This window comes from Scedosporium apiospermum (assembly GCF_000732125.1).
Source record: "Scedosporium apiospermum strain IHEM 14462 chromosome Unknown SEQ_SAPIO_0093, whole genome shotgun sequence".
NCBI classification, from domain to species: Eukaryota; Fungi; Ascomycota; class Sordariomycetes; order Microascales; family Microascaceae; genus Scedosporium; species Scedosporium apiospermum.
Genome location: NW_015971794.1, coordinates 503,569 through 519,836, shown reverse-complemented (window position 1 = coordinate 519,836; position 16,268 = coordinate 503,569). Strand labels below are relative to the sequence as shown.

At 28.1% G+C, this 16,268-nt stretch overlaps 1 protein-coding gene across 1 annotated transcript; it reads right to left on the bottom strand.

Annotated features, from left to right (window-relative positions):
• Positions 1 to 15,125: 15,125 nt before the first annotated feature.
• Positions 15,126 to 15,864, bottom strand: SAPIO_CDS4694 (uncharacterized protein; the record flags this gene model as incomplete). The annotated part of the gene is made up of 2 exons (XM_016787181.1): positions 15,126 to 15,215; positions 15,289 to 15,864. The coding sequence occupies 2 exons, from the start codon at positions 15,862 to 15,864 to the stop codon at positions 15,126 to 15,128; spliced, it is 666 nt and encodes a 221-aa protein (XP_016643290.1).
• Positions 15,865 to 16,268: the final 404 nt, after the last annotated feature.

Genomic DNA, 16,268 nt, shown 5'->3' with positions numbered 1-16,268 from the left:
GTATATATAAAGACTATACTAGAAGTATTATTATCTTTATAGCTCTTATATTTCTCCTACTTAACTTATAAAGGTTCTAAATATAGCTTTTTAGGGAAATATTTATAGAGGAAAATAAATATTATATAATAAGACTAATAAAGACCTAGTTATATTAAGGGGAGATATTAAGTTAGTAGGCTACTATTAGGCTACTGTAATTATATTATAGGTAGTAATTAGGATAGCTCTAGATATAATAAAGTATTTTTTAGTTAAGCTCCCTTTTAAGTAGAAATAATATTTTATAGAGGTATTTATAAGATATAGGAGACCTACTATTAGCCTCTATATAGAAGGGGGGATTAAGAGTCTTTATTAGATCCTAGTAGGTTAGGGGGGAACCTAGGTACCAGGGGCTGGGGTAATGATGGTAAGAGGTAAGAGAGGTTGTTAAGGGGGTAGTTAGAGTAATAGCTGCCCTGGTAAGAGTGTGTTTAACTAAAGGGCTAAGGGTTTTTAGAAGTATAGGATGTTTAGAGGGTGCTTTAAGAAGTAGAGGTATAGAACGACGATTTTTTTTTTTTTTTTTTGAAAAAGGGTAGGAATAGTGTTACTAGTAGAAGAGGGTAGCAATAGTAATAAAAAGGGGAAGAAGAAGAATAGTAGTAAGTAGTAATAAGGAATTATTTTATAATAATATTAAATAAAGGCTTAATGGAGTAGGCTATTCTACTTTTTATTCTTAATAGTTCTAGAAGAAATAAAGAAAGCATTCTAAGGGAATAACTATTAGAGAACTAGGTATACCTTTAATAAGCTCTATACTTAGCTATCTAGGATCTTATTGCTGCTATAGTTTTAAGATAGAATTATAGAAGAAGGGAGACTATATTATAGTATAGAATAATTATAAAGCTGCTTTAATCCTGGCCTAAGTTATAAAGGGTTTGAGGTCTTAAAGATCTTAGAATTAGATTAAAGGCTTATTTATATAATTCTTCTACTTCCTCTATATATATAGTCTATATAGTTACTGCTAGCTTTCTATCTCTTAGAAGTAAAACTACTGATAAAGCTGATAGCTATATATTTAGATATACTCTATTTAAGAATTTAGATAATAGTATAGTATAAGTACTATAGTTAATACCTATTTAATAAGGTTATAAATAGTAGCTAATTTCCTACCTTCTTTTTACTATTAACTTTTTCTAATTCCTTATTTACTATATATATAAAGATATAAGTAGTTATTATTATCTTTATATATAAATACTAGACTTTTTATCTAATTACTAGCTCTACTATATATAGTATATTAAGTATAGTATTTTTATAATTTTTATACTTACTATTAGAGCTTTAAATAATAATTTGGAAATAAGTTATTATAGAATATAAAGTAGTAGTATTTGATTTTGGTAAAGGAGAGATAAAGGTTATTATAAATATACCTATTATATACTTATTAATATATATCTATAAACTTAGCTATAAGGTATACTAAGAATGTTTTTCTAACCTTTTTATAGTAAGAAAAGGGAAGAAAGTTTTTATTAACTTTGCTTATAATTTTTTTTCTCTATACTGCTTTGAGATATAGTGGGCGCTAGTATTATTAAGCTTACTTAACTAGATATAAAATATAGTTATAGATAATTCTATTTTTAGTAATATTTATATATTATATAATATATTTGTATATGTGGTAATGCTTTAGTAGTTCTAGGTGTGTCTTATGAATGAGATAGAAAAATTCTGTTTTCTAGTAGCTAAATATCTCTAATACTATTATAGTCTGCACTACTGTAAAGAGTAGCTAAGTATATATATTATATTAGAGGCTCTAGATAGATTATGCTAAGTCTATTTAGTTTACTTATAGTATAAAGATATATTTAGCTTTTACTAGCTGCTTGATTACTTTTAGTTAATATTAGATTTTATTTTCTTAGAGTATTTAATAAAATAGTAGATTTTTGATAATAAGATCTTAATAATTAGATAGATTAGATCTTAAATTCTTTAGGTGTAAGTAGTGAGAGTGAAGGGATATAGAGGTATATAGAGTTGGAGTAGGAGTAGGATATCTAGTAATAGAAAAATAGTTAGCTATACTTAATAAAGGGAAAAATACTATTAAGTTTATAAAAGGTAATTAAAGGATAAGTAAATATATATTGTCTAGAAGTATTTAGGATCTATATTATTTAGAATAGTTTTAAAGTATATTAATATATTTCTATTAATATTTATTTTATATAAGATAATTAGTTAGAGCTTTAGTTTCTACTATATCTCCTTATCCTACTCTATATTTCATTTTTATTATCTACCTACTTCTATAAATAACTTAGTATAATATATTATTATAAGTTTAGAAAATTATTATTTTCTAAATTAGTTTTTAATTTATTTAGAAGGTTTATAAATAGTTTAAGTTATATAAGTTTAATTTTATCAGGAATAATTATATAATTCTAGCTATAGCTCTCCTTATATTATATAAGTATACTTCTAGAACTAGAGCAAGTTAAATATATAAACTATATTACTCCCTTTCTATAGATAAGATAAATCTTCCCTCCTTTTTCTCTTTACCTAATTAATAACCTTCCTATTTCTTAATTATATATTAATTAGATTCTATAAACTATAAATTCTAATAACTCCCTTAATAAAAATCCTATTTACTTCCCTATACTAGCAGCCTTTATAAAAATGTTTTCTATAAGGTTTCTAGATAATATATAGTTATATTAAGGCTATTATAAAGGAGTTATAAAGGTATTAATCTAGGATAGAGGCTGGAGTAGCTTTTTTTATATATTATTAAGGGATATTAACTATTATCTATACTACTATAGTTATTTAGAGGTATATATATAGTAGTAGGGAGGTAAGGATATTATAATTATTTTTAAAGAGGGAATAGTAGAGGGATAGCTTGATTTTTATTAAGATATAATAATATTAATATATACTATTCTATAAGTTCTAGCTTCTCTTTTTATAAATTTAGGTATTTACTAATATTAGGGTTGAGAAGCTTAAGGGTATAAAAAAGTATCTAAAGTAATATTCTTTACTATTATTATAAAGGGACTCTAAAGTAATAAGTAGACTATTTAGTAAAGCTTAGCTTTAAATTAGATTTAATAAGATAATAATTAAAAATAAAATTCTAAAGTTAGTAATAAACTATAATTATAATAGAGGATATAGTAATAGAGGTAATAGGCTATCTAATATAGTATTTAAAGAAGACTAGGAGATAGTAATATATATTTTATAGGAAAGTATTATAAAGTCTAAATTTAAGTAGTAGTAGTAAGGGGTAGGTTACTGCCTAAACATTTATAATTTCAATATAGCTTTTTATAGACTTTTAGATAATAGTCTCCTAGCTTTTAAATATTAATTATAGATTATACTAGCTAATACTATAGAAAAAAAGGAAAGCTAAAGACCTATACAAGGAGCTAATACTAGTTAAGTACTAGTTAATACTCTTAAACTTAACTATAGAACTTAAGTAGTTAGCTTAAATTAAAATATAAAATAATATATTCTCTAATATAAAAAAAAATCTTAAAAAATTAGTTTATATTAAAGTAATAAAATATATAACCTATAATAGAAAAGAGAGGATTTAAGCTAGTAGGTTTACTATAGGATAAGCTTTAGGTTTTAAAAAGTAAAATACTAATCCTTAACTTTATTATTAATAAGGTATTTTATATTTATAAAGGTAATTAGATTATATATTAGTAAAAAGCTTAAAAAGTAGTAGAAAGAACTTATTAGGAGAATATAGTATAATTACTATAATTATTATAGATAACCTCTATTATACTATTTTTAGATTACTATATAGTCATAAATTATCCTAAGATTAATATTAATTATAAAAGTAGATATATTAATATAGATAAAACTAATAGGTAAGGAGAACTAGGAATGTTTAGGAGTATTATAAGAGGGTATAGGAAAGTAAATATTTATTAGAAGTCTAATATTTAATCCTTTCTAACTAAAACTATTTTATTAAATAGAAAGAAGTTACTATATCTTTATTATTATTATAATTTAATCTTAGTTTCTTTAATACTAGATCTATTTAATCTAAAAATAATAGATTTACTATATAATTAATAATAAAGTTACTATAATACTCTTTAAAATTACTATCTACTACCTATTTTTTCCTTTATAATTTTACTTATTAATATATAGTTTAACTAATAATATATATATATAAATAATATTAAATTAAAAAGAAAATTAATTAAAATTAAAGAAAGTTATCTATATTATCTAAATTATCTTCTAGCTAGTTACCTAAGTTACCTAACTATAGCTAGTTAACCTTACTATAGATACTTTAAAGTAATTAAAAAATAATATCTTTCCTAACTAAATAATCTACTCCTACTATATTATATCTATAAAATACCTTTATTCCTTTATCCTATAAGAGAAGTACTAGTATCTTAAACAACCTATATAAATAAATTTTTAATTTAAATATCTTATAATCCTTATTTTTATTAAAATAGAATTATATTTTATCTTTCTTATCTTATTAGAAATCTATACCCTACTTATAAATATATTTATAATCCCTATTATAAAATTACTATATTATTTAAGTAAAGAAAATATTAACTTTAGATACTCTTAGATATTTAACTAGACTAAAGTAGTTATTAGATAAACTTAAATTATTATAAATTCTCTTCTAATACTTTAAGACTAACTTAATAAATATAATATTATTATTATCTTTAGGAGGTATATAAAGATATTACTTCTAATTAGAATATAGATAGCTTAGATATAAATAAATACTAGAAAACTTTCTAGGAAGAGTACTTATAGTAAAGACTAGAAAAGCTAATAAATTCTCTAGAGGTATTTTTATATATTTATATAAAATAATCTTAATATATATATTAATATTAATACTAGGACCTCTACTAATCTTATTAAGTTTAAGAAAATTATCTAATAAGATATTAGAAAGATCTAGATTATAGATACTACTATCTTCTTCTAATAATACTTAAAGTTTAAGATTATATAAAAAATTAGGAAAGGGTAGCCTAGAGCTAAGGTATTTATTAAGTTTAAAGATATAAGGGAAGGTATTTTATATAGCTAAACTCTTAAATAAGTTATCTTTAAGTTATATAATATAGATTTCTAATAAAGAATTATTATTAGGAGATATAATTACTATAGATTTAGCTTAAAATTAAAGACTATTAGATAGCCTCTCTAAAAGAATATATTTAGTAGCTAGTATAAGGTATTTATTACCTACTAAATTAGGAAAGCTAATCTTACTATCTAGTTTAGTAATAAGTAGATTAGTTTTCTAGTTTAGTAAAAAATTAGAGGTATTAGGGAAGGAGGATTATTTTAAACCTCTACTATCTATTAAGAAATTATCTAGAAATAGAGCTCTAAAGCTACTACCTACCTCTACTTCTTAAGATTAAGCTATACTTATTATTACTATTATAATATTTTAAAAATAAAGAGAGAAAATAAAAAGAAAATAAAAAGAAAATTAAAATAAAATAAAGAAGAAGATAGATTTAAATAAAAGAAGAGAAGGGGAGGTTTTAAATAGTTAATAAAATCTATAGCTAGCTAGCTTACTAACTTACTAGCTAAAAAAAAATAGAGGAAGAGGAAGAAGGAAGAAAATAGGTTAAGAAAGAGGGAAGGAGAAATAGCCTTAAGTAGTAAATACTTAACTAACTACTAGACCTATTTATATAAACTAGGAAGAAGAGAATAGAAATTAATTATATAAGAAAGTTAATTAAAAGTAATTATAGGCTTTAGATATATACTATAGCTAGATTTAAAGAACTTATTAGTATCTTATCTTAATAAATATTTTTCTAATTTTAAAAAGTTAGCTAATATATTTATTAATTAATATATTAGCTAAGTTAATATTTTATAGTAGTATTATATCCCTAGTTATTTATAAAATGAAGGCTAGTTTATGTTCTAAATCTAATTTTATTAGTCTTAATTTTATATAAAGTTAAAAGCTAATAAAGTAAATTACTTTAAAGTTATATAGAATGTTATAGTAGTAGGGAAGATTGCCTAGCTGTGACTAGGATATATATTTTTTAATTTTAAATAGTATTTATAATATCTATATAAGAAGTATATTTAAGTATAGGGGTTATATTTAAATTAAGTACTAGAAAGTTTTAAGATAAACTAAATATATAATAGAAACTATAACTTATATAGATATTTTCCTTTTAAGCTTTCCTCTTAGCTAATTACTTTCTAGTTTAGTCTTATATATAAGACTATACTAGATTGTCTTTTAGTCTAGTTAGTCTTTAGTAGAGTCTATAATATTATCTTTCTATTTAATTTCCTATATTTAATTATTTAATAAAGGTATATTACCCTATTTTCTATATATATACTAGTATCTTTAGAAATATCCTATCTATACCTATATTATACTTATTAGAGTATAGGGATATTAGCTTAATATACTTAATCTAGGGAAGGATATATATAAAGTAAAGTATTATAAGTAATTTTAAAGGGGTAGAACTTACTATCTATTATTATATTTTTAATATTTCTAAAATGATATTTCTAGTTGTATACTGGGTAGAGTTTATAATAATCTAGGCTAATAGTGCTATAGTATTTAGATAGGAATACCTTATAGTAATAGAGAGAGTACTAATATTAAAATTTTAAAGTTAGTATTAGAGAAAATTTATATTTATATCTAAAAAGTATTTATAATTTATTAAGCTCTCTAAGTTAAATAATATTTTAGATACTATAGTAAGAGAATTTAAAAAGTAAAATAACTTTTTTTAATTGTCTAAGAGACTTCTTTTATAGCTATACTAATTAAGATCTATAATCTAGATTAGTAATGAAGAAAAAGTTATAATTAAAATTAGTAGTAATTTTAATCTTTTTCTTTATAGAGAACTTATTATTATTATATCTTAAATATACTTTAAAATTTTTATAGTATACTATTCTTAGCTCTTCTATAGTAATAGAAATTGTAAAAACTATAAAAACTATATTATTATCTAAATAAATATTAATAACTTTAAGAATAGCTATTAAGAACTCCTATATTGTCTTGTAAAGTTTAGCTAGAAGTAGAGGAAAATACTTAAATTATATTAGTGGTATAGGCTTTTAGCTTTTAGTTCTTAGGTTTTTATTAAGGTAATCTTAACTTTCCTAATCCTACCTACTAGGTAACTAAGCCTAGTATTATATTTTTAAAGTAAATATTATCTATATATATATTAAAAGTTAGTTATAATTTATAAAGATTAGTTAGATAATTTTAAAGTTAGTAGATTTATACTTACTATAGTAATTTTAAATTTAAATTATAGTAGCCCTAGTAAACTAGGATCTTTAGTAGTATAGTAAAGGGTCTTTCTTATAGGACCTAGTATAGTGCTAGATTGATTTTTATTAGATATATCTATTCCCTCTTTTAAAATGTAAAATTAACTAATAGTAACTTAAGAAAATGGGGTTAAGATAGTATATCTTTTTTTAGCTTTTAATAATAACTTAGTATTTCTATTAGATAGTTAAGTTATCTAATTTCCTCTATTTTCTACTTAGTTTCTATTTTTAAAGCTTACTTAATATAAGTTATTAATAATATTATTATTAATAATTTTTAAGTAAAGAATATTATAATCTTAATATTTAGCTAATAGTATATTAAGTAGGTATAGTTAGAGGGTTGAGGGTGTTTATTATAAAGTAAGTAAGGTAGTTAAGTAGTATTTAAATGATATATATATAAGAAGTATATTAAGTATAGGGGTATAGTTAACTACTAGAAACTTTTAAATAACTTATTTAGTCTAAGTACTCTTCTTAAGCTATCTTTAATAATTCTTCCTACTCTTTATATTCTCTAATCTACTTTTTACTTATTATTATTTTCTTCTACTAATAGCTTTCCTTATTAGGGTACTCTTTCTATTTTATAAAATATTAAGTACTTTTATAATATATCTACTTTCTTATTAGTTTTATACTTTTATAGTTGCTTCTATACTTAGTATAGGCTTTATTAAATTTATAGACTAACTATAAGTTTATATTATAAGGTTTTATTTAGGAATTATCTTTATTTTTAAAGTTTTTTTACTTTATAAGATAGAAAGTATATTTTCTATTAGTTTATTTAGCTAGTAATTCTTTAACTTTTTATATATTTTTATTTTTATTAATTGTAGTAGGCTTATTAGGTTCCTTTATACTACTGCTGATATTCTAGATATAGGAAGGTATTATCTTTACTATTATATCTTACTTTTATTTAATAGATAATATACTAGTCTGAGGTTCTAAATTATCTGTAATGCTAGTATTTTAGAGATAGGAAGGTTTTTTAATAGTAATTTTAAGTAGATATAGGGATATATTATTAATAGATAATAATAATATCTTATATAGGAATCTTTTTTTATATATACTAGTAGAAGAACCTAGGGATAACTAATTATTATTTAAAAGTAATATAAGTAGAGATATATTAATTAAGTAGGGCTCTGAGCTTAGGAAGTATATAGTAGTCTAGAATAAGTCTAGAATAAAAAGATAATAGCTTTCTTTATTATTAACTATAAAGATATTAGGTAAAGATAGCTTAAAGTAAAAATATAAGCTACTTTAGTCTAAAGATCTACTTTTCTTATTAATACTTAATAGGGAATCTTTATTAATTATAATATATTTTTCTATAGAAAATTCTAAGCTTAGCTTAGATATAAAAGTTAAGTTAATAACTACTAATCTCTAGAGATAACTAGAAAAGTCTAATATCAGCTCTATTATTTAGAATTAAGCTGATCCTTCTAGATTATTAACTACTATATCTTCTACCTTCTTCTTATAACTTAATCTAGACTTCTTTAGTTATAGATCTATAAAAACTAAAAATAGTAAAACTTCTATAATATTAAATAACTAGTTAGGAAGGATAATAGGAGAGATATTACTACTACTCTCTTTAGTACTATTATTTCTCCTTTCTAATACTTATATTAAGAGTTCTTATAATTATAACTTAAGGCTATTATTAGTCTTATATAGATTTAGAAGGAATATAGAATATTTAGCTAAAGGCTATTAAGAGGGATTATAGGTATTATTATAGCCTTAAATATAACTTAATTTCCTTTTCTTTAGAACTAGCTTTTTTAGATTAGTAAAATATAGTATTTTAAAATATATTTAGCTAAAGGAATATATAGACTTATTATTACTACTCTCTCTAATTTCTTTATTTTTTTACTTTCTTTTTTACTAGTAATTAAAAAAAGGAGTAGGTAGTATTTCTTTACTATTTAGGCTATTAAGGTAGTATGCTTTTAATATATATATTAGCTAATAGTAGTAGCTATTAATAATAGTCTTAATATTTTGCTTTTAGTATTCTAAATATATAAATAAGCTATTAAACTAGCCTCTATCTCTATACTTTTAATTTATATAATAAGTAAAACTATTTCTAGGGCTGTACTTAGTAGTATAGAAAAAACAATATCTAAATATACCCTTTATATATAATATATTTATAATAGGGTTAGCTATTAAATATATTTTACTAGATAATAGTATTAGTATATTATTCTTTTTATAATACCTCTTAATATAATTAGCTTATTTTAAAAAGCTTTTTATAATATAGGCTTCTAGCTATTAGTATTTATATTCTAGATATAAAAAAGGTTTTTAAAATATAGTTTTATTTTTAATATAGATATACTTAATATACTAAATTAGATTTTACTAGTTTACAAATTTATAACTATATAGATAATAAATTAAACCTATAATTTAAATTAGTAGTTTAAATAAACTATTAAAAGTATTTAATATTAGACTATCCTTTAGTTTACTTACTAGTTTTAGAAGGATATAATATATATATATTAAGTAATTATAAAGTAAGTTTATAAATACTATTAATTACTACTTTCTACTAATATTTTCCTATTAGAAAAACTCCCTAATTACTTTTATATTTATTATACTATATAAATAGTATTTTAGCTTAATAAATTTTATAGTAATTAAAGTATCTATAGACTAGCTAAGAGCTCTTAACTTATCTACTATCTTAAAATATTTTTTTTATTTCTTCTCTACTACTAGTTCTAATAGCTTTAATATAAAACTATTAATCCTTTTAGCTATTATTATAGTAATTAAATAATATAATTTAAAATATTTAGAGAGTATATAATATTCCTTTTAAAGTTTATATATATTATTATACTTTTTAAAACTATAGAGGTTGTCTTTAATTAAGTAGATTAGGGCCTTTTTATTTTTCTAGAATAGTAAATCTTATAGTAATTAATAGAATTTATTAGTATTATTTTTAATATAGTTACTAAAAGTAATTTTAATAAGATTTTCTATAATATAACTTAGTTAATAGCTATATTAAAAAATAGATTTTAAGTTCCCTTAGATATAGCTATATAATATATTATATAGAGTACTTATTAATATTAGCTAGAGCCTAGGTTTATATAGTAGAATTAATTTACTAGTAAGTCTACTTTTTACTTTTATTTATATAGTATATAGATATATTAGGTCTCTAGTACTAGTTATTTCTAATGTCTAGTGCTATATAATTAGATATTATTTATATAATAATAAAAAGATCTTTTACTTTATAAAGCTATCTTTCTATTTTAATAGGATATAATTTATATTTTCTAAGATTAGTTATTAAAATATCTTTTTAAAAAATTTAAAGGAAGTCTTAAAAGTATTATTATAAAATACTTATATTATAATAAGGTTTATAAAGTAAAAAAGTAGGAAGGGAACTTTTAAGATATTAAAGGATACTTTAAGTTTATATTAGTAAATAAAAATTAATTATAAAGAAGCTATAATAAAGTATATTTTTATTTTAAAGTAAATTAATTAGATATAAAGAAAATACTTACTTCTTATTTTAAATCTTATAGATAATCTTATTTTTTTTCTTATTATATTATATTATTAGTATAATAATAAGCTTTATTTTCTCTAGATATTCTAAAAGATCTTAAATAATTTTTAATTTAAACTATTTATATTTAAGATTAACTAAATAGCTTAGCCTAAAACTATAGATTCTATTAATAAAAGTAATAATATAAAAAGTAATATATACTTAGGGTTTATAAAAGATATCTTTAATATAAGTTTAGAATATAATTAATATTAGAATAATATTATTAGTAGTTATCTTTTTTTTCTAGAATTATTATTTATATTTTAATTTTAATATATTTAGGAGCTTTTTATATATCTACTATACTACTTATTAGTATAAGTTAATAGTAAAGGAAATAGGAGTCTTACTTTAGTGATCTTATATACTAGACTGTCCTCTATTAGTTTTAGATTAGTATACTTAAGTATCTATAAGATTCTTTTTATTAGATTTTACTTTCTCTTTTTTTATAAGATTATAAAGTTAGCTATTTTAATTAGTAACTTTTATATATTTAGAATTATAAAAGTTTAATTAATATCTTATTTTTATATATATTCTTCTAGGCTTAGGGTTAGGTAGAGGTATATAGAGTTTTTAATATATATTTTAAGGAATGTTTAATAATATATTTTTATATTTTTATTATTTTAATATAAGTTATACTAAATACTATTAAAGTCTTTTCTAATGATATCTGTAAAGTATTTAGTTATATTAGTAATTGAAATATAATAGAGTAATAGCTTTTTTTAGAATATTTATATATTTTAAGTATTTTATACTCTTTTCTAATAGTATATAGTATTATTGTTAACTTTATATCTATCTATTATAAGGCTTGTTCTGTTTTATTGGAATAGCTTTTCTGCTCTTTGTTTTTGTAGAGCTTTATAGTTAAGAGGATAGTTTATAAGAGGTTGGATTTCTTTTATAGTTTGTGCTGGGAAATGAAAGACTAAGAGATATACTAGAGAGATTAAGTTTTAGATTTAAGAATAGAATTTAGGACTAGGAGAATATTAGTTGGGAACTTAAAAGGATGAGCTAGCTGAATTTATTTCTAAGTATGAAGGCTTGTTTTTTATTTTGTATGCTCTAGGGTGGGCTTTATAGTTATGTTATTGTTTGAAATGGGTATTGGAAATAGATGGTGGGGGCTGCCCTGGTGTACTGCTGTGGAACCCGGTTCACCGGGGCCACTACATCTTGGGATCTAAGGCTGTCATTTATGGTTGGCACAAATCTGCTAACTTTAGGACTATCTAATCCGACAGGTGTGAATTAAGAGGAAAGCTACACTGGAAAAGCGCTGACGCGTCTTGATTTAAAATCCCCTTCTCCCTTTGCCGGCGTCGACTTTGCTATACGTGTTCTTGCCGTACCTCGAGTGCTTTTCCTGCTTGCGGATGGCTAAAGGTATCATCCCCTTGGGACATCTACTTGTGTATTTATACCCTTGCACGTCTGCTTTGTTGATCAGTACACTAATGCGAGATGGGGGCGAATCCGGCATGCTAAGCAACTACTCCTTCGCTAGGACAACTTCGAGACAGTCTTACCCCCCCTTTATCTACCCAATTTACTTAACACCTACGCATCCACCATTCGAAACCACCATCTTACAGCACCTGGGCCTGAGACGGGTAAAGCATTCTATGGCCTTCATCGACCTCTGCCCAAGGACATTGACATAGCGAAGCTGCAGGGCAGAGTGTATGGTGAAATCCGCAACCCCGGCGCGCTAATGCGGTCGGATAGCGCAAGGGCCGCACGAACCGGGGTGCTGGATGTCGAGTGACAGAAAATCACTCTCCAGTATTATGACGCAGTTGAAGTCGTGAATGCTCTAAAGATATATCGTCGTGGCGAAGGAAGCTCTCAAATTTCCGAATATTATCATCTTTTACCACGATCTTGGTGTCGTACTATCCCTGCCATCTACGAGCACAACGAGCCGCGACAATAGGTTCACGGGAGAACCCACGTACCGTAGGGGCCAGAGCCCTTATGACCCTCTCGAGTCTCGACGCCGTCAAGGAGTCACGCCTTGCAATTTCAGCTCCGGGCGACAGTCCATCCCACCTCAATCACAGCAAGGATGAAGCCATACACGAGGACCAACTGGCCTGGCGACATTCAGAGTTTGGAACAGCAAAGTCATGACTCGTGAATGACTCCCGCTCGGCTTTGCCAATCGACAGGTGTGGTCAAATACTTCAGTTGGCGTCTAGACGAAAAGCTCTGCGGGAGCTGTCCTATCCGACAGATCTACAGCCACACTTGGTACATCCCATACGCCAGGGCAAAATAAACCCAGTTATGGTAGCAGTCAGCAGCGTCCATGATCATTGGCAGATATTTTCGTTCCCACGTCCCCCCAATCTCGGCGGTCCAGCGAGACTTGCGGTATTCCCAGTACGCCGGATACCATCCAGACTGCTGCTAGTCCATGATGGAAAGAACAAGGGCACGACCTTTCTGTGCCTGCGGTCGCGTAATGAGAATATTGCTTGGGTGGAGGTCGGCGTGCGTAAAGACGATAGGAACGTCGTCGGGTAGTATGGGAGTATAAGGGTGTGGCTCGCGCCCCTCGACTGGTATTCCGCGCCCTGGCCCAAAACTTAGTGTGAAATAGTCGTGGAATCGGAGACTGTGCTGAAAGGGCCTGGATGAATGGCGCCGCTGTTCACAAAATCCAGTCTAATAATAGCCCTCCAGAGATGTTGCTATGAAAGAAGTATCACTGGCGCCAGCGTCTTCCGCAATATTCTGTGGTAAAGCTCTCTAGGACTTGACCATCTCCCAGAGTTGCTGGCAGATATCAATCTTTCCGTCTTCATCGAGATCACTCCAACACTGTTCGAGAGTTGGACCATCTAGTAGTTCCATATAGATGAAGTTCTGGTTGTCATCGCTACACCATCCGCACACGTCAGGTGCTGGTAGGCTTGGAAGATTCTCCCGCACAAAGATAAGGCAGTGCGCTTCGGCGATCGGAACTTGTGATCCGGACTTGACCAGGAGCCCGAGGGGCGGGAACTTTACAGGTGGAGGGAGGGCGGGGGTGGTTTTTGGCCCTGGGATTTCCTGATTTGAGGGCTGCTTCTCTGACTTCCTCGGTTGATGGCAAGGAGAGCAGTCCCGGAGGAAACTTGTGTCGGAAGACAGCAGGATCACCACTATCTTTAACATGAGTTCTGAGCTGACCGGTATCGAGCCGAGAGAGTTTGCTTTTGTTTGGATTTAACCGTCCAGTATTGGTTGGTAGGAACAGAACAAGAAGAGTGATTAAGCCGGCAACACGCGACTGACTGCAAAAGAACATGGAGGAGGCTATCTCCTAAACTCAGACCGGGTTCGATTGTGTTTTTAGTCCTGGCACTTTCCTTTAACACGGAAAGGTACAAGAACATGTAAAAAAAAAAAAGCTTCACGCATGTGCCTCACGTGGAACCGGAAGCCGCCATCAAAGGATCTCCTGGACGATGATGGTCTATGAGGCCACATGTCAGTCTAGGCGAGGCGAAGAACTCATGATTGGTTCCTTGCATTAATCTAAAAAGCACCGCTGCTATGCTAATAAAAATGCTTTTAGCAAGAGAAGAATCATCTCGGGAAAGAAAGTTTGTTCTTCCTCCTTCACACAACCTCGGTGATTGGTAACCTGACACCGGCTCGGCCCATGGTAATGATACATCGTCGAACAGGTAAATGATGTTGCATTATCTATCCGGTAATCGGACTTTAGGTGTGACCAGCGCACTCAAGAGCACACACCGGGCAGAGAGTAATTAGGGATTGGCATTACTCCAGGATAGTTGCTCGGATCGAGGGAAGGTGGGCATTAAGGCGGCACAAAAGCCGTGCTAACTACGGAGCCTATAATCTTGATAAAACGCAGCAGGCATTTGAAAAAGCAGTTTCTAAGAAACCGTGCAGTTCCAAACCTTTCATCAACTTTAATTTCATCGATAGCGTAGTTAAAATACTAAAGTACGAGCTCCGAGAACCGAGGATCGCCGAAACTGCGGCCCTCTCACCGCGTTAGTGTGATACACCTCGCGCCACACACAACGACTCTGTTTCGTTAATCCCTAGGCCACTTTTGGACAGGGAGCTCTGGGAGTGGTGGTGTCCCGATTAGCTCAATACCAGCCACCTCGGCAAAGCTTCGAATCTGAAGTTAGGTCAATACCGCCCTCGCCACTTAGTAAAGTATTAGAAGAGGTATATTGAAGCCATATACATACCATGGATAGCATGTAAGCAACGTAGCGTCTGGAATCCCGAGGCCAGAACTCACCAGGCGGCAGTTGATGAGGCTGCTCTAATGTAATATCAATCCTTTTCAGGTGGGTTTCAACACTCCAGATATCTAAGAGCATCTCCACTGTCTTGAGCCAGGCCCTAGGATTGCCCCATAGATTCATGATGAAATGCACTTGCCGCATGCGTTTCAACATATCTTCACTGATGAACTCGGTAATATCCATCGGCCGCGCCAAGGTTGCTGTACCGGCCGGTGGTCGCTTGAGAGTGAAGGTTTTGTAGCGCCACACTTGCTGGGCTTCCCAAGCCGTCTGTCGACTGCACAACATGATGCCCGGGGTGGTCTTCAGCTCTGCTGGGACGTGGGGTGTCGGGCGGACGCTGATTGGCAGCTTCTTGGTCTCCGTGTGCTCGTAGTCACCTGCGTAGTTCTGTTTCTGGATCCGTGCAAAGATCGGGTCAAGATCTGGGTAGTCAAGAGCAAGGATATAAATGTCATGTCGGATAAAATACGGCAACTCAAGGAATGGAAAGGTTTGACGCGTGTTGCTATCCATGCTGCAGAGCAAACAGACTGTGTTTCGGCATGTGTTAACCTGACAGTTGTATGTGAGGAAGTAAGAAGAAAAAACAAGAAAAAAAAAGAAAAGAAAAAATGAAGAAAGGAAGAAAGGAAGAAAAGGAGAGAGGGAGAGAGATAAAAGGGGTCCTAGTCTTGTTTCTTGGAGTTTAGATTTCACAAGGCGTAGTCAAGAGAGTCAATAAATGTGTATGAAGATTGAAGAATAGGGGACCTGATTTGAAGGGGTTCCGCCATTTGGCAAGCGGGAATTGCGATGTTAAATACCTGGCATATGAGCACGTCGTCGACCATTGGCGTTGACTCTGCGAGGACGGTGCGGGGGATCGACCTGCCACCCAATAATAGGCCTTGCCAGCTCCAGACGACAATAGACCTGCG